The sequence below is a fragment of the Fundulus heteroclitus genome, chromosome 5 (assembly GCF_011125445.2).
Source record: "Fundulus heteroclitus isolate FHET01 chromosome 5, MU-UCD_Fhet_4.1, whole genome shotgun sequence".
Classification (NCBI taxonomy): Eukaryota; Metazoa; Chordata; class Actinopteri; order Cyprinodontiformes; family Fundulidae; genus Fundulus; species Fundulus heteroclitus.
In genome coordinates, this window is record NC_046365.1 from 14705580 (window position 1) to 14732049 (window position 26470).

The 26470-nt window shown below is 42.1% G+C and overlaps 1 protein-coding gene across 3 annotated transcripts in view; it reads left to right on the forward strand.

Moving 5' to 3' along the window:
• ndst3 (N-deacetylase/N-sulfotransferase (heparan glucosaminyl) 3) overlaps nt 1-26470 on the forward strand; it is a 73234-nt gene that overhangs the window by 38924 nt on the left and 7840 nt on the right. For all 3 annotated transcript variants that reach the window (XM_036136988.1, XM_012877699.3, XM_036136987.1), the window contains 7 exons: nt 3649-3777; nt 15575-15757; nt 16223-16319; nt 19324-19447; nt 19995-20169; nt 22180-22350; nt 22575-22684. In XM_036136988.1, the coding sequence (XP_035992881.1) occupies nt 3649-3777; nt 15575-15757; nt 16223-16319; nt 19324-19447; nt 19995-20169; nt 22180-22350; nt 22575-22684 (989 nt within the window). The remainder of the gene's footprint in view (nt 1-3648; nt 3778-15574; nt 15758-16222; nt 16320-19323; nt 19448-19994; nt 20170-22179; nt 22351-22574; nt 22685-26470) is intronic.

Sequence of the window (26470 nt, forward strand, 5' to 3'; positions counted from 1 at the left end):
CGGCGCCTGGCTAATGGCTACGGGCGGCGGCGCCTGGCTAATGGCTACGGGCGGCGGCGCCTGGCTAATGGCTACGGGCAGGAGTGCTTTAAAGCTGCGAGGAGCTGGCACTGGAGACGGTGCCTTAAAGCTGCGAGGAGCTGGCACTGGAGACGGTGCCTTAAAGCTGCGAGGAGCTGGCACTGGAGACGGTGCCTTAAAGCTGCGAGGAGCTGGCACTGGAGACGGTGCCTTAAAGCTGCGAGGAGCTGGCACTGGAGACGGTGCCTTAAAGCTACGGGGAGCCGGCACTGGAGACGGTGCCTTAAAGCTACGGGGAGCTGGCACTGGAGACGGTGCCTTAAAGCTACGGGGAGCTGGCACTGGAGACGGTGCCTTAAAGCTACGGGGAGCTGGCACTGGAGACGGTGCGCTAAAGCTACGTGGAGCTGGCACTGGAGACGGTGCGCTAAAGCTACGTGGAGCTGGCACTGGAGACGGTGCGCTAAAGCTACGTGGAGCTGGCACTGGAGACGGTGCGCTAAAGCTACGTGGAGCTGGCACTGGAGACGGTGCGCTAAAGCTACGTGGAGCTGGCACTGGAGACGGTGCGCTAAAGCTACGTGGAGCTGGCACTGGAGGCGGTGCCTTAAAGCTGCGGGGAGCAGGCACCGGAGGCTGAGTCTTTGAGTTGCTGGGAGCCGGCACTGGAGGCTGTGCTTTAAAGCTGCGGTGAGCCGGCACTGGAGCTGAAATCGAGGGCGAGTCTGAAGAAGAAAATAATATCTATTAACAAAATCCAAAAACCAAAAAGGGCAGAGAAACAAACAGTCCAGTTGGGCAGACAAGGCAGGAACAGACAGAAACAGGGTGGCTCAGATCTCTGGGGACAAAGGATCAAAAATCCAAAATTAAACCAATAAACAGAAACTTGCAGCAGGAGACTCACCCATACTCAAACAGACGACCTGGCACTGATGTCTGGTCTCAACAGTTTATATGGAGGTGGAAGCAGGTGAAACCGGTGAGAAGTGATTGCAGCAGGGGTGGAGTTAGGCAGGTGTGCAGAATAAGTAATTAGACCAGACATCAGTGCTGAGGCTCAAAACAAGAACAGATAGACAAATATAAATAGCTGACAAGACAAGTGGACAGAAACAAACTACACACACACGATCTAATAAAGAACAAAACAACCCTGAAGTACAAACCTAAAACAGAAAATAAAGCTAAGACTAAAACTGATGACAAAACAGGATAAACTAACAGTAAACAAGAACCTAGACAAGACAAAACTCAAAGCAACCAGAGAACCTAAGGAAGGAGGGCAAAATACCTTAAACATAAACCAGAACGTGACATACAGATGACCACTGTTGGTCATAAATTGCATCTCCATACTTGCAGAAATTTCCCTTCCATTTACAGGGAATCCGTTTCTGTTTTATAACACGTTTTTTTCATTTAACTTCTTTTTGGGCCTTATTTTATCCTCACTAATGTTAGCATTCTCCTTTGATCTTGAATCACCACTGCTGCCACCTACTGTTTTTATCAAGGCAAAATTACCAACTCAAGGATTTGAGCCTGTATAGATCTCTCATTGCATTTAATACATATAGTATAAATACATGAATGCCTAGGACCTTCATGCATACAATATACTGCATGTTCTCACGATGATCATAAAACGGTTTCATTTTTGCAGCCTTCTTTTCATAGTGACATGATAATTGATGTTATCACAATACCATTTTTTAAACTCTTGTTTTACTTTTTTAATGACCAAATCTGACCCTTTTAAGACATGACAGATGCTACAGCTATTGCTTTATTTTAGCCTTGGCAAGGTTTGAATACCACCAGAACTGAGACGGATGAAATGTTTATGTTTTAACGTCAAAGAGTGGTTGAAGTGGCAGATTAAAGCGACAAGCCTTCATTGATCACTTGATAGATGATGTTCATGACAGCATTATACTGCAAAAGCTGCAGAGATTACAAAGTCAACACCGGGCCTTTTTTTTTTTACTCACATTTTGCAAGCAGGAATGCATATTGTACTTTATCCCCGCTGAAGTCAAAAGCCAGGTGTTGTTAGGTGTTAGACGCCTTCTTGTCCAAAGTCAATGGGGCTCTTTGCAGCTCTTTTGTCACAACAGGCATGTCGGCAGGCCATTATGGGCAAAGCAAAGGTAGAGCTAATAACAGCGAATAATGGCTTCTTCTGTTTAAGTGGGTGCAAGTCCACATGCTTTCAGCCAAGATCCTGAAACTGCAACACCTAAATGAAAGTGAGCCATTGTTAATTACACCATTGCCTTATGCTGCAACAAACAACCTAGTAGAAATGTCCCTAACCAGCCCTGCTGTCTTTTACATTACAAAATAACTATTAATTCAAGGGGAACCACATTGATTTGTGTCTCATCTAATTCTTTCGCCCTTACATAAGCCATCTGATGCTATTATCGTTAATATTTTTACTTTATATTTTTTTATTTAGCTAAAGATTCCCACACAACAAGCGGTTTGAGTCGTGAATTATTTCATGATGTTGATTTTTCTTTTTCTTTGTCACAGTAAAGGGGAGCTCTTTGAAACATAAGGGTGTTTTTTTATAGTTCCCTTGGACTACTGATGTAAACGTGAACACCAGTGTAGAGTAAGCATAAAGAGTCTAGTGGTTCTCAAGGGGGTCATAAGAATAGCATAACGAGGACTAATAAAACCGCATGATGTCACTTAGGAAATGTTGAGTTTGAAAATGAGAATCTGGTAGCATCATGTACATATAGTGCTATGTGACCTTTGCAGTTATTTCCTTTTCTGCTGCTTAATACTATAGGAAATTAGGACTGAATTAGCTGACATCTAATTGATGATCTTGCTTGCCAATTTATCTATACTTACCAGTATAGATAAAATGGCCTAACCTAAACCTAATTGACACCTTAAAGCTAAACATAATCCCTAGCCCAGAAAAAAAGCGAGGACCAAAAAAAAGGTCCTTAATTTACATCAAAGTCCTCACTTTACTATTAAAATTAGGAAAAATTATCTCGCTCAGCTGGAAATACAAGAACACACACCGGCATCATTATATATAAAATCATTGTGTATTTTTATATAAACATCCACATCGTATAATGTCACAGTGAACTTTTGTATTAGAGAGGCAAAAGCGGTCAGAACCACTGGGATTTTAAGTTTATGAAATCTATGGAATTTTGACAGGAAAGATGCATCGTAACCCTGGATGTTCTTGTTTCATGCGGGTCAGCGCTAACTCTGAGCGCTTTCGAGCAGACCACATTCTGCGCATCATTTCTTGGTCAGCAGCTTAGGTCATTGCCTCCTCATGACTTGGTCTTATTGTTTTGTTTTTTTTTTCTCTCATAACAAACTATTTTCTTACATACAGCCATCGAAGACTGTCTTCATCTCCTCCGAAAACAAATGACAACGGATAAACACTTTTTCGGACCATTGCGAAGAGTGCGTGCTGCCACTTTTTGGTTTTTGAAGCTGTGTCCGTTCACTGAATTTTGTACCTGTTAACTGTACTTTAGTTGAGTCCTTCTTAATTTATTTATCTTCATTTTGAAGATGTGAAAAGCTTTAATAGCTCCTTTGCCTGCATGTCTCTGTGTGTGTGTGTGTGTCAAGGTGCTGCCTCGTCAGACGTGTGGCTTGTTTACTCACACCATCTACTATAAGGAGTATCCTGGTGGACCTAAGGAACTGGACAAAAGCATCCATGGGGGAGAGCTGTTTCTTACGGTGCTACTCAACCCTGTGAGTCAGCGAAAGCTTGCACGCAGCCAAACACAAGCATTTACACAGACTGATAACATTTTTATTTTTTATTTTTTGATTTATTGGCCTCAGAGAAGAACCACCAGGCTTTACTGCTTTAACTCTAACTGCAATTTCCACCGGTTGTGATCAGACTCACTTCTTGGCATCATTTGTCTGTCTGTCTCTTCTCCTGTCATGGGCAGCTTCTCACTTTTGAATCTGTGTTCATCTCTCCACTTTAAATTAGGTCTCGCCACAGGGGGGTTGCTGTCACATACATCCGTACACATACACACACACACACACAGGTTTTCCACCTCTCACTTACCCCTGCTGTGTATGTCAGCTCAACTTGACTCTGCTTTGAATTAAGGAACAGAATTAGGTTTTGGGTGGGAGTGGGGGAAAAAAAAAAAAAAAAGAAGAAGAAGAAAAAGAAACATTCGCACGCGCACGCTTGCAAGGGCTCGCTCGCTCGCGCGCACGGTTCAAGGCGCGCGTGGATATTCAAAGAAAGTGTCCCCCTAAACATTATCCCTCACCGTCTCTGTTTCTCTCTGCCTTGAACCACACATGCACAAACACACACACACACACAAAGTTGCTCATAGAGCGGCAGTAAGCTGTATTGAAGTGTCAGGTAAGGGAGTGCTGAACCAGAGGAGCTGTCAGAACTCTGCCGACATCATAAAGTCAAGTGCAGCTTCCTACAATACCCAAGTCTGGCTCTTTCTTCTATCTCTGCACCAATTTGTCTCTGTCTGTCCTTCTTTTTGTTTCCCAGCTCTTTTTCCCCTTTGTTTCTTTTTCTGTCACATTTTTATCATGCTTTCTCCTTTATTTGTGTCTCATTATTTTCCTCACTTCCTCAGGTTTTCTCTCTTTCTTGCATTTTTTTTTAAAGTTTTTATTTACTAAGTAGTCTTTCTTTTATTTTGTTCTTTTCTCTCTCCCCTCTCTCTCCCTCCTTTTTCTTCGTATGAGAAGAAGGTCTTGCCTGTTTAAAAAAAAGATCCTAATAGATATTGGCAGAAAAATACTTGAGGTTTCCTTTCACGCTTACTAGTTGAAGAAAAGAGAAATTACTTTTTATCCAGCTCTAAAGAATTCCCTAATTGCTTTGTATTGTGTAGCTCTCTCTTTGGACAAAGGATCTCTTGCACACAAAGGGGTGTTACATCTCCCCGACTGGCAATAACAGTTTTCTAATGATACATTAAAAGTAATGTTGCCCGTGCTTGCAAGGTGAAAAAAAAAAACTTAAAGGAGGGTAATTTATGTTTTTCTTGTCAGCGAAAGCTTGGATAGGGAGGCTAGTTGTTATGTATTGTTAAGGTAAGTGAGGCCAGTTGTAGGGATACTAAACTTTTAGCAATTATGTCACCTTATTCTCTTCAGCCTGGAAGTGTGAGCCAAAGTTCGAATGCATGTTGAAAGTAACAGAAGAATATTGACATGGAAGTGGCCATGGGTGTTATTTGGATGGGTGATCAAATGGGTGATCAAATACTTTTGGCAATATACTGTGTGTGTGTATATTAGCGATGGAGTCAATACTGGTTCTTCCAAGACCAAGACAAAGAGTGGGCCCACCAAGACCATCACTGAATCTTTAGAAATAGACTTATATTTTGGGACACTGTTTTTAAAGATAGTTTACAGCACAAAATGCAGAATTAAATAAAAGATTCATTGCTCAACTAAAACTGCTTCTAGGTATCAAATGAGCATCATAATAAACATATAAGGATATTTGTAAACTGGTGCAACATTTGCGATGAGGGTCAGGGGGGAGTTTTCCAGATGTTTTATTGTTTGTAATTTGCAGATCTACTCTAGGGTACAGTAGAGTACAGTAGAACTCTTCTCTGTAAAACCTCAGAGCTGATTCAGATGTAAACTTGGTAGTTGCTATTCTTTTGTACTCACTGCTTTTTAATGCACCACGCGAGTTAAGTTATGGTTTCATTTATTTTTGTAAAGTTTTTATTTTTTATGTTTTTAACATATTATTGTCGTAATGTGTCACTTTTGTTTGCAGCACTTTAGCCAACAGAAGTTGTTTTCAAAAGTGCTGTAATTAAGTTAAATTTTATTACAAAACGATCATCTTTCACATCTGGGAAAGGCAACAGGATAGCCTACTTGAGGGTCATTCACAATTTTCAGAATTGTAATGCATCAAACCCTGTCTACTATGTAGAAAACATACCAAAAAATAAATAAAAAGTATATAAAATATATGAATAACTTTTCTGTCACTATACCTCCCACAATCACATGCTGTGTTTTGTGACATCTATGGACTAGTTGTAAAACTTCCCATTGCATTGAACGCACCAATCACAAAGCAACCACTGTGTTTCGGAAGTCTCGTTTTCTGAGGGAACTTCAGCACTTAGCTAAGCAGTTTTTCAGAACAGTTATGTGTTGTTGAAACTGATCAAAATAACACGACACAGCTACTTTCATTCTGATTTTATGTGGGACCTTTTTGAACATGCGGGGATTGGTGGGGATGGCCTTCTTGCTTGTGCTGTGTCCGGAACAGCAGCTGTAAAAAACCGGCCAAAGCAACTTCACAGAACCAAAGGATTAGGCTGCTCCGAAATGGGCCGAAAAGGCTGAAAATTGTGAACAACCCCATCCGTTTTTATTTCTTTATTTTCCTCATCTATTGATTAAAACTTCCCCCCCAACGAACACAGGCTTAGAGTCGTCTTGATGTTTTGTTTTTTTTTTTGCTTGTTTTTATTTTTTCTTTACACAAGAACTTGAATCTACAGAGCTCAGAACAACATAACCTCAAAGTCGAGTGCTTCCAGTGCCTCTCAGCATTACAGATGTACACATAAACATTTAACTTACATGAGAAGCAGGCAGCATGAATCTATGTCGGGCTGCTGAGATGAATCCGACTTTCTGAGTTGGAGAGCCAGAGTCAGTTCTTAATGCATTCAGGTGTCATGATAAAGTGATCCCTGACCATATTTGTGTCCTCTGCATTGGGAGCACAAGAAGAGCGGATCCTGTTGACAGTGCTGCAATCAACGCACGTCTAACGCAGCTTTAATTGTTGGTTTTGCGGCCGATGTCGATTATCGCCTTATGTACGCGCAGTGTGGGGGACGGATCGGGATCGCTATGAATATGGGGGGACACGTAAATGGTAAATAAACTGAACTTATATAGCGCTTTTCCAGTCATGCTGACCACCCAAAGCACTGTACACTATAGCCACATTCACCTTGTCGCTCTCACTAACGCACACACATTTATACACCAAGACACAGCTCGGTAGGCAACTTGGGGTTAAGTGCCTTGCCCAAGGGGGCATTGACATGTGGCAAAGGGAAGCTGGAATCAAACCCACAACCTTCTGGTTGCCAGACAACTACTCAGCCCATCAAGCCACAGTCGCCCAATTCAAGCCACGTCCATTCTTTTCTTGTGATGTGCATTTGTGGTAGAGATAATATATATAATCTATATATTATATATATAGACAACTGCCATTTCAAGTCCAGTTGTGTGGGCTTGAAATTTGTTGCCTAGTTTTAAAAATGTTAGTGTGGTAGCATTAAAAATAATATTAAATATTGCATAAAAAATTGTAGGAAAAGTGGTGGTTGCTGTGACACTGGTACCTTTCTAAGATTATAAGAATATTAATAAGACTGCTTAGGATAGGATAGGATAATAAGTCAAGGCGCAACTAGTGCTTTATAAGATTGATAATGCCATCTCAACTCTAGCTTAAAAAAACTTGGGTGAAGGATTTACACTCGTGTTGCCTCTCTCACTTTTCTGATCTATTGTCCGTCTCCCTTAGGGCTGTAACAAATGACCCCAAGAGACACCTTTGTATCATCAATAAAACAACTAACGAACCAAAGAGTATTTCTTTCCCTAAATGAGAACTGTCTGCCCCGACTCAAACGCATGCACGGTGCACACGTACAGGCACAGTGATGATTCATGTTAGTGTCTTAGTGCAATGTTTCAATTTGCAGACACAAAGGCTTAATTAGTGTGCACACTTTGTGCCTAATCAATAGTGCTCTGTAGCTCGCTGCCTAAGTCCCCCTGGGTGTTTCCTTTTGTTTGATGATCTGCCCATCAGTAACATTGCCACTTCCTGTCGAAAGGCTCTAAATCACATTGGACATTTGGTGGCAGTTAGCCACCGACAGCAACCAAAGTGCGTGGATGCTTGTGCATATGCAAGCGCGTGCGACTGTGAAGATTTTCGTGCAGCGCTGTCACCGAGCTCGGCTGTTGCGTACAGTACACAGTACACTCGGCGATCGATTGGACTCTGCAAACAGCCAAAAGGGCACAAGTCATTCCCCGATAAATGGTCAGGAGGAGGGTGAGAGAGGAGAGGAGAGCCGGAGGAGACGGGGAGCAGGGGGGGAGAGAGGGGGGAGAGAGGCGGGGGGGAGCCGGGTGAGAAGGTGGCAGACAGATTGAGATTTAATTTTCAGGTCACGGCATCTTGTGTCACTTGAGAATCCAGACACATACAGGGAGGAAATGATGCACATATAGCCCCCAGACACACGCGCAGACAGAGATGCACAAACACACAATAGAGAATATTGTTGTGGACTGAAAGCACAGAGTGTGTGTGTGTTCTTGTACTTGGCAGCTGAGCGAGAGCATTTTTTGCTCATTTTACTAGTAAAGCGAGCCCTTTGATGTAAAGTGAGGACCGAAGAAAGACCCTCGCTGTTTTTTTCTGGGCTCGAGGTTGGGTTTAGGACTAAGGTGTCGATTAGGTTTTAGGTAAGGCTCAGGGTTAGGTATAAACCGGTAAAGGTTAGAGTTAAGCTATAGAAAGGCTTAAAGATGAATGGAAGTCTATGGAAGTCAAGGCACGGTCCTCACTACGTACATTAAACAAGGGTGCGTGTGTGTGCTTTGTAAACGTGTGTGTATAGTTGGCATAAGCAGAGCTTTAGACATATATCAGGCCTGACATTTAGTTCCGCTTAGCTCTACCACTGAGCTTATTAGCCAAAGACCAAATATCAGCACAATCTCCCCCTCTCCTGTGTTTTAAACCACTTCTCACCCTCAGCGTGCGTCACTGTTATTGTCACTGCTCAGGGTGTCTTCTGTTTTGCTCCCATGTTCTCCTCCTCCCCCTTGTCATCTTAGCAGTTGCCAACCTCTGCATGTTGACTTTGCTCACACATGTGGGAATCTTTCCACACCTCTTTTTGTCTCATTTTCACTTCTTCCCTCTCCGTTCTCTGGAGCCCCGCTGATCGCAACTGAAGGCTTTGGCAGCTCATCAACACATCCGAGCTCTCCCAAAAACAAAGATGCACACAATAATCTGCAATACAAAAACTGGGCAGACAACACGAAGTGACGGTAAAGCGGAGAAAAGCTGGCCCAACCGAAAGCGACGGCAACAGGCAGAAATGCGTGTCCTTAAAAATCATTTGAGGTTTTCACGCTCGGACGCTGGTCTGCCGGCGAGACAAAGAGACTGAGACGGACTGTGAGAGGGAAAGCGGGGGAAAAAAGTCACCGCGGGGTTTAGAGGATAGGGGGAAATGACCAAAAAATGAGACAGAATTGGGGAGTTGAGATAAGTAGTTGTCTTTTGAGTAGCAATAACAATTTAATCAGGATGAAATGTATGCAGAACTAAGTGGCCATTACTGGGGAAACCGGCTTCAGCTGCTGGAATGAACAGTGAGGTGACAGTGGCAGGCAGGAGGCAATCAGACATGCAAGAGTGCAAAAGTTACTCAACATGACAAAAAAAAACAAAAAAAAAAAAACCCGAATAGCTGCGAGAAATAAGCCAGTTTAAACAGTTGAGCTTCAGGATAAAAAAAAATAAATAGCATTCTTTCAACTGTCTTTTCTTGTGTTTGCATTTACCTGAAGGATGATTTGAAGACAATTACTCTCAGTTCATTACATCAAGCTATGTTCTACTTTCTAAGGCGATTTTAGGAGCTACTGTTTCACAAAGCAAACGCGTTTCCAACGTGCATTCCTGTTTTGCATCTGTGTGTTCAGCTGGTGAGTGTAGGTTAACCGCTACCGTACTGCTTTTTCACCGATGGCTCTTCTTTTGCAGGGAGATTAAAATGCAAAGCAAACAATCTTCCAAATTTCTAGAATATAGTGCTGCAGTCAGAAAAGTTACATTTGGTTGTCTATCATCAGTACAGTGGTACAGTGGATTCTTTGACCCATTCAGTTTACCTGTACAAATCTTTTTTTTTTCCATTTTGGGGTGCCACATTTGTTTTCATATTGAACAGATCAATAAACACCAACATTATCAACCCGTATTTAATGTTTTTAGTAGGTTAACACAAAAGTGTACCCATGCTAGCATAGCTGGAAATATTTTGTCCCTTAAAGAAGAAAGATTTCTCACTGACTGCTGTCTTGCCACGGAAATGTACATATGTTGAATAAAAAAAAAAAAAAATCATGAAATGCTTGTGAAATGCATGTATAGCAAGCATGTGTATCGTTAATAATGCATCCCTAGTTTGTATATTGCTGATGTGTGTAAAATTGAAACTGTTCTACTGCATCTGGACAGAATATGATGTCTTGAGAGTCCAAAAGGGGGTCAATTAACTCTTAGATAAAGTAATCGGAAAATAAGTTCAACTCTCCTTCCGTCAGCTAATTTCATCATTCTGCATGCCGAGACAAACAAATCTTCATCTATGTTAATCAGAGCATCTGAACAATCTAACATGTAATTAAGTAACCTTGTTATTAGGGGTGTAACTCACCAGCTTTATCACGATGCAATGTTATATTGATTTATTTACTTATTTTTGATGACGATGCAATGTTTGCCAACATCACAAAGTCTGTCGCAATTCGATTTCCATTAAACTCAATTCAAACGTCTGCGAGCGATATGATTCAATATCACCTGCCCATCTAGCACTATTATTTACACCGGTATAAACTCACAAAAAAATAAATATGATTGTTTCTAAGCTCTCACACATAGCAGGTATTTAAATCAAAAACAGTATTCTTCTAATTATAAAAAATATATACACTATAAGAATAAGAATAATAGTTCACTATAGTTTTATTCCTTGTGACTTTCAAAATAAAGATGCATCTTACAAATAGCATTCTAAATTATATTTTTTGATGGATTTATTTGGATTGTTAATCATTAAATCGATATATAAATATGGATCAATGTATCGGCACAACCCCAGTTGTTATCATATCAGTGCTGCCACATTTGAGTAGTATGCGCATAGATTCTGCAGCAGTTGCAGCAAGGTGTGGGGACATATGGCATCCCCGCACGCTCATGCCATAAACCTGTTAGACATGCCCCCAAAACATTTTTGCCAGCTTGACTTACCTGGAGATCAAATTATGTTTGCTACAGTATCAGATGCATAGAAGGGCAATGCCGGGGCAATACACGTACATCTGCATATCTCCATATGGCTGTAGGATGCCGTTTGTAAGTAGAGGATATTAAACCTGCGTCTGCTTAAATCAGTGGATCTAGAGAGAGGGACAGGCAGACAGGGAGGCACAAGGGAAGGACGGACATGCAGACATGAACAAAAATCAAGTAATAACTTCCAAAATGCAATCCTATTAATAGAGATTAGAATATGTCACAAACTCAAATACAAGATCACATGTTCTTTTAATCCCGCAAGACACGCTACGAGTGCCTGAGTTTCTGCCTGCTCGTGCGTGTTCTTGCATGCATGTACTTTGAAGAACATCACTCCATGTCGGGCTGACATGTTTCATTAGGGCATCTAGGTCAGCGTGAGATCTGGAAGAGGAGGGGAAGAAAAAAAAAAAAAGAAAAAAAACCATGAAGCGACTTTTTGGAGCAGACTAGAAAGTGAGAGCAAGACATCAAACTGATGAAAGAGGAGCAGGGAAACAAAGCTGCGCAGTAGCAATGAGAAGAAAAGACGAGGAGAAAAAGAAAAAAAAAAGATTCAAAGCGATAAGCTGAGAGGTCGTGTTTATGTGTTTCAATGCGCTGCCAGTCTAAGGTAAGATTCGAGTCCAGTTGTGTGTTGAAGTAGTTCCCTTTTCATTAAAGGCGCACATGGGGCCCAAAGCAATCCAGCGTTGGAAGAAACGCCGAGAAAAGGTTTAGATAGTTCAGTTAATTGAATTCTTAGCCACAGCAAGTTCTTCCACCGGGGGCTTGGAGTTTTTACCTCGTTGGGAGATTAATGCCCTCTCAAGTGGCTTTTTACTTCTTCTTTTTTTTAATTTAGACTCACCTGTCAAGGTTATTCTCTTTTTTGTCACCTTCACACTCCCTTGCTCTGTACTTCTGTTATTTTTTTCTTCTTTTCTTTTCCGCAGCTCTTCAATTACAGACACAAATCATCTCCTCTTTTCCCCCCTTTGTTTAATTTGGCTGCCAGTTCTCGGGGCCTCATGATGAATGCGTCCATGTGCCGCCATAGCCGAACCTCTCTCCCCCCCCCCCCCCCCCCTCTTTCTCCGTCTCTTTGTCCTAACTGTAAAGCACCTGCAAAACACCCCACACACAACCACACAGAGCAACCTGTTTCCACACAGCCTGCAGAGTCAGACATCATAGGCTTTGAGTGGGTTTGAAGGGAACATAAATCACTTTTTGATCACCCTGTTTCCTTTCCAAAAAAAAAAAGGCACAAAACAAAAACGGGGGCTTTCTTTTTAGCGACGCTGGTCTGCGTACACGCCCAGCCCACCTTTATTGGATAGGCGCTGCTAAATATCACTTCTTCATCATAATTTGACTAGATATTCTAAGTGACTTGTGTCTGAAATCTTGTGATAGGAGGGCTTGTTTTTTTTTTTATGTGAAATTCACCGGTGGTGAGGGCCAGGTGGATCTTTTTTTGCTTTTTTCTTCTGCCGTGTTTATCAAAATGGTCCTGCCTGAGTGTTTTGGCGTCTCCCCAGCAGTGGCTCCATGATCCTGCTCTTACATCAGCCACATTGATACAAGCCTGGCAAAAGCCTGAATGCTACACTGCTCGTTTGCCCTGCGAGCCCAAAATCTATAGGAAAAGGCTGTGACGGGTCCACAAACCGCTGCGGCACACGCCAATGCACAGATGCATAAACATTTGCTCAAACGTGCATCTGCGCTCCAACATTAAATCCTCTGCTCTTTCTCTCCTCGAAAAACACTAAAAAGGCGGCATGCATGCATCAGCTCGCCCTCCCGCTGTGTCTCGCTCTCTCTCTCTCGCTTGCTCGCTCGCTGATCCTCGTTCCTTCCGTCAGCATTCACCGGCGATCAGTATTCCCAGTAGCTTTCCAGGTCAGCCGGATGCTGATCTATCAAGCTCCGACAGTGTGTCGCTCTGTATCTACAGAGAACCCTAAAGAGGCTCACCCTCATATGTTCTATAGACTCATTACACAAAGAATGATGTATCGTCACTTGTTTGCTTCAGTTAATTTTAATCATTATGGTTTACAGCTAATAAAAAAAAAAAGATCAAATGAGAATTTTATATTAAACCAGAAAAAAAAGATAAACTGAAATCTACTGAAAAGTATTTCACTCAGTACTTGGTTGTGGCTCTTTGTGCATGAATCACTGCATGAATCGCTCACTGTGGAAACTTTACACTGGACCTCAAGCAGCCTGAAATCTGTACCTCTGCACTTGCAAATTTTGGGGCTTGATTTCCAAACACAATGCAGACTTTTTAGAAGAGACTTTGGATTACTGAGCAACTGCCCAGTCCTTTTTTTCTCCGATGCACGACGCATTGACGTTGTTTCAGGCCTGGCTTAACACAAGGCATGCAAGCAGTAGTGGCCCTTATCGGGGACACATCTGTGGTGGCATTTGAAGCACTCACTCCAGCTGCAGTCCACACCTAGGGACTCTCCCACAAACACTTGAATGGGCTTTGAGTCACAATCATCTCAAAACTGCAGCTACCCCCGTGGCTTGTGTAATTTTTTGTTATCTGCCGCACTTATCAGCAGCTATAAGGTTTGACCCTAAAGTGAGAAGAAATAAAGCATTTGTGTGTAAAGAATTTATCCATATTCTGATATTTGATATTCTGATATGAAAGTCTAATTATTTTATTCGCACATGTATGTCTGAAGGAGTTGTCATGTGCTCGCGTTCATTTCTTTGTTGTTTCGGGTGTCGTGTCCAGGCAGTTTAGGCAAACATGGCGGATCTGGTTGCCCTTGCGGCGTTGGGTCAGATTTGCTCTACAGAAAAGCGAGAGGGAAATATCCCTCCTGTTGCACCGACGACTTGATTTGCATACTGGCCTGACAGACATTGTCTCGTACATTTCTCGAAACAGAATGATGCGTTCTGGATGACTTTAACTCGAATCAACAAACATGAAATGAAATATAAGTACGTGTGATGAGACTAGCACGCGTACGTGCGTGTATGCGTGCGGCGGAGGGACTGGGTCCTTTTTACATCAAAGGACATTATAGACTGACACGCAATAACTCGAGCGTATCCAGACACCATCATTAGCTCCAACAAATAATTGATATCCTAATGGCTGATGTTAACGTTTTATCTAAAGATGTTTCCAGACCTCAGTGAACAAAAAGGAGCATGACATGAGTGTGTGTGTGTGTGTGTGTGCATTTGTCTGTAACAGCTACCTTAGCTTGTCTCTTTGATCAGCCTATAAAAGCAGTGAGGCGTGGACAGATAGCCCGGACCGACACACCATCGCTCCTCCGCTCACTCCGAGTGTCTCCTTCCTCTCCTCACACGCTTTAACCACCGCAAACACACTCTGACACACTGTCCCGCGTGTATCCGCATCTCTCCCATCTCCCAGTGCCTCCGAGGAGCATGGCGGTGCCTCCTCAGCTTTATCTACAAAGAGCGCTGAATGCATCAGTGTCATTTTATCTGTTTACCTTTTTTTTTTACCCCCCTTCTTTTTTGCACTTGAAACTGTGTACGTCGGGCTGAAACTTAATGTGAAATCTCGCCTAACATAAGCAAGCTGATAGGAGACGTTGATGCTCGGTAGACAGCTGAACTGCTCTGGACGCAACCAACTGAGCTCACATACTTGGAAACAATCTGTTTATATACAGACACTAGCTCTGTCATAGTTCCCTTAGCTGTAATCCCAGTTTTCACTCTTCTGGGGTTAGACTCAAGCTTTTCCTCTATTGGTCACTCCCTCATTTGCACAGTGACACTAGTCTCTTTAGGTATCCCACAAAGAATTAGCAATGCAGACTATCTAACTGTTTTCATTGCGAAGTAATACATTGGGCAAAATGTATTATCCAGCTGTTTATTTCGAATAAAACGGCACAGATGATGTCATATGACAGAGACATTGAAGAAAGGGGAATAAATCCTCAAAGCGAAGGGTGGCTAACAGACAGGCCAGACAGCTATTTTTAGCCAGGGGACGCGTTAGAGGGGATATTTAAATGTCTGGACCTTCATAAAAGTGCAAACTGAGAGTCTGCATAGTGTAGCTAAGCTTAGGTCATGTTGATCAGTAAATGTATCGCTTTCCAGACGAGGGACGCTGGTCCCAGAGAATTTTTAACACGTCCCAAAACATTGGGAGCCACCTGGCATAGCCATGAAGAAGAGGCTGGAGAGTCATTAACGTACATCCTTCGGTTTGCCTGTGACGCTGACATGCACGTGTTGCGTTTATAAGGGAACCACTGTACTAATGATGAAAACTTTCCAGAACTTCAATTAAAATTTTTTTTCTAAATTCTGAGCCATCCCTTTGACTTTGTTCCATTTTTGTTTCTTTCTCCACTCCAGATCAGCATTTTCATGACCCACCTCTCCAACTATGGCAACGATCGACTGGGTCTCTACACGTTCGTCCACCTGGCGTCCTTCCTTCGCTCTTGGACCAACCTGAAGCTCCACACGCTCCCGCCTCTTCAGCTCGCACACAAGTACTTTCAGCTTTTTCCTGAACAAAGGAGCCCGCTCTGGCAGGTGTGTTTGCATGGGGTACATGCCACGTGCATGTATGGACCTGTGCTTTCTTTTTCTGCTCTGCGTTCGGTTTGTTTACTGAAAAAAACGAGTCCTTTTGTACGTAAATCTGAGAAGAGGTGCAATATTGTGGTGCGCATAGAACAAGGAAGAAAATAGGAATAGATAAAGTAGGTTGTGTTTGTTCTTGCTCGTTGTCTGCTTTGATTCAGGGATCCATTAAGTTTATCGCAGGAAACAAAAGTCGGAAAGCTGTTACTGCCTTCTGACTCCTTTGTGGTAATGTTTGAGGAGGTATTTACAGCTTATATGGATTTGTGGTGTCTTCAAAGCCAGGAATGGTTCAACAGACCATTCATTCTTCTGCTCTATATAGCAGTTTCTCCTCACTGAACGTAGCTTTCCTGGCATGTTTGTTCTCGACATGCTCGCCCTCTAATCACTCTTTCTCTGCGCCCTTTGCAGAACCCATGTGACGACAAACGGCACAAAGACATCTGGTCCAAGGAGAAAACGTGCGACAGGTTGCCTAAATTCATGGTGGTGGGCCCACAGAAAACAGGTGAGAGGAAGCGATGCGAACACTCGGGCGTCCACGTGTGACACGGAGGCTTGTCCTGTGTGCACAGGTGTCTGCATCAGAGCCTTTTCATGTAATCCCCCATGCTCCTTTACTTCTGACAGAGGGAGACAAAGGAGGAGGCTCCTGCCTCTTTTTCTTCCACCCACATGCTTTCCGCTTTAGACGCACAGAGGTATCCGTCGTTCTTTTGCTTTGACTCTGTGGCAGAGACTGAAATAGAGAAGCTTACATAAAACGTGTAAATTCAGGGTGCAAATTATAGTCCTAGAAAAGGGCCTATAAGGGACTCTCCTGAACAAGGCTCTAAAAGAGGTAGAAATAATAGATAGGGGACAGTAAAGCATTTATGAATTTTGTATAGATTTACTTTTAAGTGTAGTAAATAAGTCTGATAGGGTGGCAGGCGGCTTATACCGTAGCTGTAAAAGTAGAAAAGGCACCCCATCTGTGATGGCTAAAGGTCCTTGATGCAGCCATTGGTGTGATTCCTGACATTGGGACCATTGCTGAGTTTCTTTCCTGCTTTCCCCGTGTCTCTTGTCTGCCTGTTTCCTGTCTAATTGCTGCTAATAAAGGCCTGTAGCACACAAAATGTGTTGTAGTAGGATAAAGCCACCATCATAGTAGGATTGTAGCCATTGTAGTAGGATAAAGCCTCCCACTCCTGTCAATGAAATTGTCTGAAAATGAACTCCGCAACCAATCTTCTTATTGTAGATTTATGAACAATGACCTTAACTTAGGGAACTGAGGTCTGCATATTCCTTCAACTGAGGATCTACTTCAGCGATTTGACTCAGGTGTGTGGGCTCAGGGACACATCTAACAGTTCCAGGACACCATACCTCGAGGACCGGAATTGAAGCCCCCTGCTTAAGTTGTTTCTCTGTGACCTCCTGGATGAGAGGTCGGTTACTCCTGTGAAGATGTAATGGCTTCACAGCCACAGACACTCCTGTGAAATGACTAGAAATGACTGTGTAACCCATTTCAGGCTGATACAAACTGATGACTGTATTTCTTGTCTGCTCTGGAATTTCTTTGCATCAGGCATCTTTCAGTCGACTTCCTGTTGTCAGACAGTTCCAACTCTGATTGATCTTTGTTTCTACAACTGTGGGAGTAACAGGGGTGGCCTGGTTGCACCTTGTGAAACTAAGAGAAAAAGGGAGTGGTGGATTTAGCAGGGCGGAGGGACGGGGCAGGTTAGTTTGGATAGCATTCTCCCCTTAATAAATTTAACCAATCAATTAAAAAGAGCTGTTTTTATTTATTTAGGTTAAAATGTGCTTACTCATCTATGTGTGACAAAAGAGCAAAAATGGCAGAACTCTGTGGGGGGGGGGGGGGGGGGGGGTGACACACTTTTTCACAGCTCTGAGGTACTGGGCTGAAGTCGAATTCTCAACCTACGAGAGAAGGTTAAGAGTCAGATTTCATTTTTGAATCTGAAACTATTCAGATTCAAAAATGACTACTGAATAACTGCATTGGATCAACTTAATTCAATAGTGGACTCTAGTTGCACACCAACCCTTTGCTTTTGCAGCTATAATGTTGTGTTAATCCAAGACAAATTGGTCACTTTACTTCAACACAACTCATTCACTTCCCTCCATACCTATTTGACCAGTTAAACCAGTGGTAATAGGTGACCTCAGTGGGTCCAATCCTGCAGATTATCAAAGGTGTCTCTCAACTCTGTGAGCTATCTGAACATTGTGCCAGAGAAGGCGTCGTTGCACTTTGAATCTGGAACCAGGCTCCGGTGAAATGTATTTCTCCTGAATTTTCTGTTCCCCTGACTTCTCTATAGGTTTACATATTGTGATGTTAAGTGTAGTGGCTAGTAGACAGGTGAGGAGAATACGCCTGTGAGCGGCAAGCACACAACCCACGTGAACCATCAGCGCATTCTGAGCGACCAGGGTAACAGATTGCTTCAAGAAAAGGAATTTCTCTCATCCATTTAATTTTCATTAGTTCTTAAACATCTTGTTGAACATGAGGTCAAATCTTCTTCTCAGTACACAAGGTAACATAATGATTGCCCGTTTCTATTAGTTTAACTTAGTTACCTCATTTTCAATTTAAGGGTACCTGTTATCGTGAATAAACTAAATCTCATTCAGTTTCAAAGTTAAATTGAACATGTTAATATGCAAATTGTTCATATTATGTAGTGTCTACACCATATTACTGCGTTCTCCAAGTACATGAAACAATAGTAATAAATTAAAATTAAATAAATAGAACCAACAGATGCCAGATTGTTTTTTTTTTCCCAGTGTAAAACAATTACTGTGTGGTCTATGCCCAGTGGACTGCTGGACTGGCAATGATTCATTATAATCGATATAGGTGGCAGATATTACGATAAACAAAACGATAATAAGACTTCAGTTTACTGAAGCACATCCAAGTGCACCACCTACGTTGCACCCTGCATACATTAAATGGATTCCAGAGCATTACGCCTTCATGAGATTTCCAGAATTTATTTAGGCAGAGTTTTTTTTTTTTTTTTCCCCGAGTGAGGGGTGAAAAGGTGAGGGATGAACAGTAATTACCTGGGTGGTAATATCCCAAATGGAAGGAGAGGTCATTGTCACGACATTAGCAACCCAACAACAATTAGATTACTATAAATCCCCATTTTATCAGAGGGGAACCGGGTGAAGAAAAGAGCTGCAGAGGGTGAGACAGAGGGCAGGATCATTTCCCCCTCTGCTGATTGGTGTCAAATGCTTCTGAGTCATTTGGAAGGAAAGGCCTATGATCTTTCTGCAGACACACGCGCACTCCCTCTGTGAATTCTCTCCACCATATAAATGTAGGAAAGGGGGGGGGGGGGGGGGGATCATCCAGTATGGATCTGTGTATAACATGTCTCATACACATCCTCATGCACACTTTCTCGCAAAACCCACACTCTGCTGAGCCGAGCTAACGAGCCAGTTATGAATTATGCCCTTTCTTCCAGGAACGACGGCACTTTACCTCTTCCTGCTCATGCATCCCTCAATCTCCAGCAACTTCCCCAGTCCGAAGACATACGAGGAGGTCCAGTTCTTCAACACCAATAATTACCACCGAGGAATCGACTGGTGGGCGCCCACGCACTGCACCGCACCACACACACACACACACACACACACACACACACTTCTTCGCCTTCTTTCATTTCTTTGTCTTTTATTAGGCTGTGCCTAAGGTTAAACAAAAGATAACAAACCACCTTTCTTCATTTCGTGAGGTTGTTATCGCCGTTCGCCAGCCTTTACAGACCCCAGTAATGCGTCAGGCGGCGCAAAACAGCTCAACAGTGTCGCCAAAATGAGGTTTTAATCCTGTAATGTAAGCCAACAGACATATGTCGGCCTAAAATGACCCATAAATGGGTTACTTAGCTGACAGACACAGCTGCCGCATTCCCCAGAAATACTTCTTCATTGAAAATGGCTTAAACCACATCATCAGATTACTTTAAGGCACAGATAAACTCCAGAACGTGTCGACTTTCCGGGCCGCATTTGACTTTGAAATTATGTGCAAAGGCGCTGCCGCGCGTTGCTTTGGCTTACCGGGGTTTGATTAAGTGCAGATGCCTGCGCGTGTGGTGTGCATCTTAAAATGAGGTCTGTTTTGCCTCAGGTACATGGAGTTCTTCCCCGTGCCCTCCAATGTTAGCACGGATTTCATGTTTGAGAAGAGCGCCAACTACTTTCCCTCGGAGGAGACCCCACGGCGAGCTGCTGCCCTGCTGCCCAAGGCCAAGATCATCACGCTGCTCATCAACCCGTCTGACAGGGCCTACAGCTGGTATCAGGTGAACACTCCCAGCACCAGCATGCACACAAGAAGGCTGATGCCCGTGACTGCACGCGTCCTGTTCCTGGCAAAAGTTTCCACGCCCCTCAACGTCTTTAACATTCTGTCACATTACGCCAACACACTTCGGTGCATTCTACTGACATTTTCTTTTAGACTAACACAAAGTAGTGCAAAAAATATGGATTGGGTGGAAAATGATACACAATTTTCCAATTTTCTTACAAATAAAAATCATATCTTTGTGACCTCCACTTGTCATAAGCATCCCTTCCCCATTATGACAGTCTTTTTAGGGTGATGTAGGTAATTTTCGCATGTACATGCGTATACATGAACTGCACTTATTCCTCTACAATTTACCTCACATGTGAGTTAATCAGGTTTTTTTGTGGCTGTTTGTGTGATATTGTGGTTATTGTGCGAGGCATGCATTGTCTATTGATGTTTTTGATGTAAGTGTCCGACGTCTGGATCTGCTCCAGGTGGTCCAAATCACTGGATCCTTTCTTTAATTACAGCAAAATATAAAAAGAAAGCACAAAAGCTGTGTTGGTCATTGTACTTGTATATTCCAACACAATTTGTCTCCTGCATTTCCTTAGGTAGCAGTGTGTAGCTTTTATGGCCCCCAGGGTCAAATCTGGGGTTAAGGGTCTTGCTCAGGGACCCATAGTGGCAGTCTATGGGGATTGAACCGGGTACCTGCAGCCTTCTCTGGACTCAAGCACCCTGCTCTAACCACTTAGGTCCCCACCCCCACCCCAGCTGTGTTCCAAAAACATGCTGAATCTGCTCATTTTGGGTTATATTACTGGGTCATTTGACTCTTTTATGCATGTGTATTTATAATATGGTGAAGGAAAAAACCTGTCCTGCGTTCTCTGAGATATTTCTATCTGTATCTTTTAATGACAACCACTACTATGCTTGTTTCTTTGAAGAAAAAAAAAAATAAGTGTAGTGTGGATTTGTTTTTAGACCCCTTTAGCCAGATATCCCTAAATGAAATCTGGTTTAATCAACTGCTTTCGGAAACATGATCATAGTGGAGTCTGCCTTTGTGTAGTTTCTCTGGGTTAACTGAGACCGACGCAGAACACCTGTAGTTATCTCAGGCCTCTGAAAGGCAGCGAGAGAGTGAAAACCGGGCGAGCAAACAGCATCACCAAGACCAATGAAAACAGAAAAAGAGGTGTGGGAGGAGTTCGAAGCAGATAAACTATGAAATTGTTTCCCAAGCGTTGGACATCTCACAGAGCGCAGTTCAGTCTATCATGTGGAAAAAGAAAAAGGGTGGTATAAGTGCAAACCAACCAAGACATGGCCATCCACCTAAAACTACATGCTAGCCAAGAAGAGCATTAATCAGAGAAGCCAAGAGGCCAGCCTCCGGATGTGCATAACCGGTAGAGTCATGCCCCCGAAGGATTTAAAGCCGTAACTGCGGCAATATCTTAAACGCTCCTCGGAGACGCAGAATACAAATTGACGACACACTTTTCCTGATATTTTGTTTGTTAAAAACTTTGAAAACTACGTGTCCTTTTCCTTCCACTATACAATTACGCACCACTTAGATAGATGTGTTTGTCTGTGACGTAAAAGCCCTAATGTGATACATTAAAGATTGCGATTGCAATATGAAAACAGCCGAATGCTTTTACAAGACACCGTGTTAGAAAAGCTGTCTGCCTCGTCTCGTGAGATGCCTCGGATGTCTGTTTACGTAACGTCAAGCATCCAAGAATGCTCTGATGCTACTAGCTAATGCTGCCTTATCAAGCTCTCTGTTATATCTGCAAATCAATTTGTTATAAACCCCTGAGACTGTCATCTTTGGGCTGTTTGATGAATCAGAAATGAATGGCGTTAATAAGTCAGCTCCAGTTTTATGCTGTTTTCCTCAAAACAGATACAAAGGAACGTATAAAAGGAAAATCCCCGACGTCCAAAGCAAGATATCTGACGCCTTTTTTTCTGCTGTTGTGCTTCCCCCCCCCCTCAGCATCAAAGAGCTCACGAGGACCGTGCAGCCCTGCAGTTCACCTTCTATGAGGTCATAAGTGCAAGAAAGGCGGCGCCTGCAGAGCTGCGGTCCCTGCAGAGTCGCTGTCTCATCCCCGGCCTGTATGCTACACACCTAGAGAGGTGGCTCATGTACTATCCCGCTAACCAGGTACACAGAGACGCAGACGCAAGCCAAGGCAGACTCTGCATGTTGTAATCCCAAACAGATTCAAAAGCAAATGCTAGTCTGCTTTGAGTTTTTAGCACAGTCTTTGCACGGTTTAAAATGCATTTAAGCTTTAATGATCTGTAACACTTTATTTTCCATCAAATGACACTCAAGTGGCAGTTTTACAGGTATCTACCTAATGAGGCCCCGCTCTGTGTGTTCAGGTGATGATAATCGACGGTCATCAGCTGAGAAGCGACCCCGCAGCAGTGATGGACGAGGTGCAGAAGTTCCTGGGCGTCACTCCTCACTTTAACTACTCGCAGACCCTTACGTGAGTGTCTGACACTGTACGTTTGCCTGTCAGGTGTGCAAGCGGGACAAATGTTGTTCCCATATGCATTCATCAACAGGTTCCCTAATGTCCCAAATCTGTGGGAAGCCTGACATCTGCTGGAAAAACAGTTCGGTCCACATCCGACAATATTAGATGGCTCTTTGTTAAAGCTGCAGGGGGGAAAAAAACAATAAACAAAAAAAAAAAAAAAAGCATGAATACATAAGGATTATTTTTTGGTTTACACATTCTTTATTAAAAACGTGAAATAAAAAAAGAGAAATAACAAAGCTAACAAATAAAAAGTATAGCCGCGACAGTAATTACGGTGCACCCTAATGTGCAATAAAGTTCACCAGACGTCTCAATATATCCTCAATTCCATCTGACCTCTACATCTTGCAAAATGATTCCTAGAACCTTCGAAATGTTACATTTCACCACCTCTCAACCACAACCTTCTATATTTGTGATGGTGGTGGCTTCATCATGCTGAGGGACTGCTTTCTTTTCAGCTGAGGAAGGGAAGCGTTGACTTGCATGAGCTATAAATGCATAGCATAGAATATTTCACAATAATTTGCAACTTTGTGTTGGTCTGTTACATAAAATCCCAATAAAAGACATAGGGTTTTTTAGTTTTAACATGGCAAAATGTGGAAAATGTTCAACGGGTATGAATAGTTTTGCAGGGTACTTTATAGTAGGCCTTTTAGAAACAAATCGCAGCACGCCGTTTCCGTCGCCCCATCATCTATTCTTGCTACATTCTTGGTCCTCGAGGACAGGCCTGCAGGAATCTAAAGTGCTCAGGATAAATGTTTACCATTTATACCTTTGGTAGACAGAGCACTTGCACTCCAACAATATTTGATATCGTTTAAAAAGCTGTTTTCCCACACTGAGTTTCATTCCTCTAAACATTCAGTACAATACTCTGTAATAGTCAGGGGACCAGCGGTTCAGCCTGACTGGTTTAATATTGGTTCTCATCAGCCATTTGTACCGCAGCAACCTCATTCTTGTATTGATTAACTGTTTTCGAGCATTAAGACAGGCTTTTTCCACAATAGGATCCATCTATGTTCGCTTGAATCTCCAGTTTCTTGCCTCTAATCTGTCAAGGACAGACTCATAATCATACGCTGCATTGCTAAAAGTTTTCATATATTATCTGACAGAGGAAACCAAAGTTTCTATCTATCTATCTATCTATCTATATTTGTGATAAGTACATTTGATGTGTAATAATATGGGCTGAGATATGTTATGTTATGTCTGTCTTTGAAATGTATAAAATGTTTAAACCATAAGTATTTGAAGAAGTGTGCAGGGTAGCCGACATAAATGATCAAACCGATGTAAACTACCATCCAAATAAAGATGTCCAAACCCCTGCAAACCTTTTCTGCCAAGATTTTAAATCCACCATCTGCTCCTTCTCCTCTGAAATAGATGTTACTCTATATGGGATTAAAAAAACATCTGCTACATTTTGTGTTAGCACATGTGAAATAAAAAAAGTTTAACCAGATTTTAACATAGACTAAGCGCTTTGTGTTGGTTTCCTCATTTTTACTCGGCTGTGATTAAACACATAATCAAAAAGATTTTTTTTTTTTTACTTTTTTAAACGGTATATTTGGATCTAGGCATGGACTTGTTTCCAGTATTAAGAAAGATATACCAAGGTTTTATATATATAAAAAAATCCCAGTCCATTTTTGAGATACCAGAGAAAGTGAGGGTAGAGTGGGTATTTCTCTGGATTTATGGAGTGCAGAGTAGTGCAGAAATGGCCCTTCTTCACCTGCTACTGCAAACTGCTGGTCAGCTGGCTAAAAGAAAGCCAGAGAGAGCCAAATTCAGCTGTTGTTGAAATATTTGTCTTCCCATCATCTCTTTTTGCGGTGAATTATCCCATCTGGTTGTGAAAAGCAAGGATGAACGGGGTGTCCCCAACAGGTTGACACCCTGTCTACCAAATATCCCTGTTGTTTTCTTTTCTTTCATTTTTCTTTTCTTTTTTTTATAGCTCAGTGGAATACAATACAGTTTCATTATGAGCTTTACAGCTCGATATTCATCCAGGCAATAGATTCAGGGTTGAGTTTTTTTCAGGTTAGGTTTACTTTGAGGGAAAAAAATGAAAGCGCATTTTAATATGCTAATTAATATGCTGTAAATAAATCACCCAGAAAAGGAATGACTTGCTGTTGTTTTGGCAAGATAACACCACAGAAGAGGTGTGATGATGTATCACATTTTAAGATTTTTTTCTGGAAACAGTGCTTCAACTTGAGGAAAAAAAATTAAGAGACTGGGAAATATATACTAGTAGTTTATCTAATTACATTAGAATATCATTGAAATTGTAATTATTTCACTAATTTCATTCTATAAGGGAAAACACGTGGAGTGTAGTTCAAGGTTTTGTTTTTCATTACCTAGCAAATGAGAACACAAAACTCAGTTTTTTAGACTGTTTGAATCTTAATTAAGACCCAAAAAAGTTTGGATTTTATCTAGAGAGTTGAATTATTTAGTCAAGGACATTTAAGTTTCAAAACAATGTAAATACATGGGAAAACAATTTTGACTTCTGTGTTTTACTAATTGTTTCATCTTTAACAATATTTTTTCCGCTAGTATGAAACATGTCTAGAAGCTGTTATAGATAGAGCATATTTAGAATGTTTAAATTTTTTACATCAGTTATCTAACTATACTTTTTTACTCTGAATGCATGTGGTTTATACACCTTGCCAATGACAAACAAAGCATGCATCGTAATATAGGACTGTATAAAGAGCAGTCTTTGAAATGTGTGATCTAGTCATTGGTTTACTGGAGATTATTTATTCTTAAATCTTTTCAATTATTTATCTTCACCCTTCTGAGTCTCAGGGGGGAATTTGCAGATGCAAGTGATTTGTATGTATTTCTGTTTAAGTGCACAGTTGCTGTTTTTTAACCCGGGTTGCCGAGTGAAAAACTTGCTACATATTTGTATTCTAACGTTAATTGACCCTCCTGGGTCTCTCGCCTTTTTTTGTGTGGAAAGATACATTCGTTTAACTGTTTCATTCGGAGATCGCTTTAGATTGTTTATTTCACTTGGAAAGGATTTGCAGAAATATCAGGCCAAACCTGAAATCAAGATCAGGTTCCCACTTTGGGTTTATTTTTTCTTCTGTTTCACCAACATTACCACCAGCTATTTTCCCCTTCTTCTTTTTTTTTGTCACGATCTGCATAACACAAACAGTTCAGCTTTGGAGCTTTGAGCTTGTTGCTCAGGCTGCGATTTACATAAATAAACATAACTAGGGTTTCCACATAAAGGCAGGTACAATACTTCATTTGAAGGAGACAAATACCCAGCACCAGATCAATCTCTTTATTTGGAGATGCCACTTTAGGAGCAGATCTGCCTAGGCTTCTTGGTGCAGAATTGGAAGCACATTTGCACACATTTAGCACCTGCTAATAGTTTTGTGCATCTGCCCCTCGGAGTGCAAATGGCTTGCATCCTCTGTCTGCCTGTCTGATCATTACAGCTGAAAGAGGACAAGACAGCAACCTTCGTTTTCCTGCACCGTTTCAAGCCAAAAGACTAAAGTGATTGAAAACAGCATGGCAACAAGTGACAAATAATTCCCCGGGACAAATAATAAAAGCTAAAACTCCTAGCTGTTTTTGGGGTTTTTTCAGCCTTTCAGAGCGGCGGCCGCTAAACCCCGCCTCTTAAGTGACTGATGCACTGTCTGATACGTGGGTCCA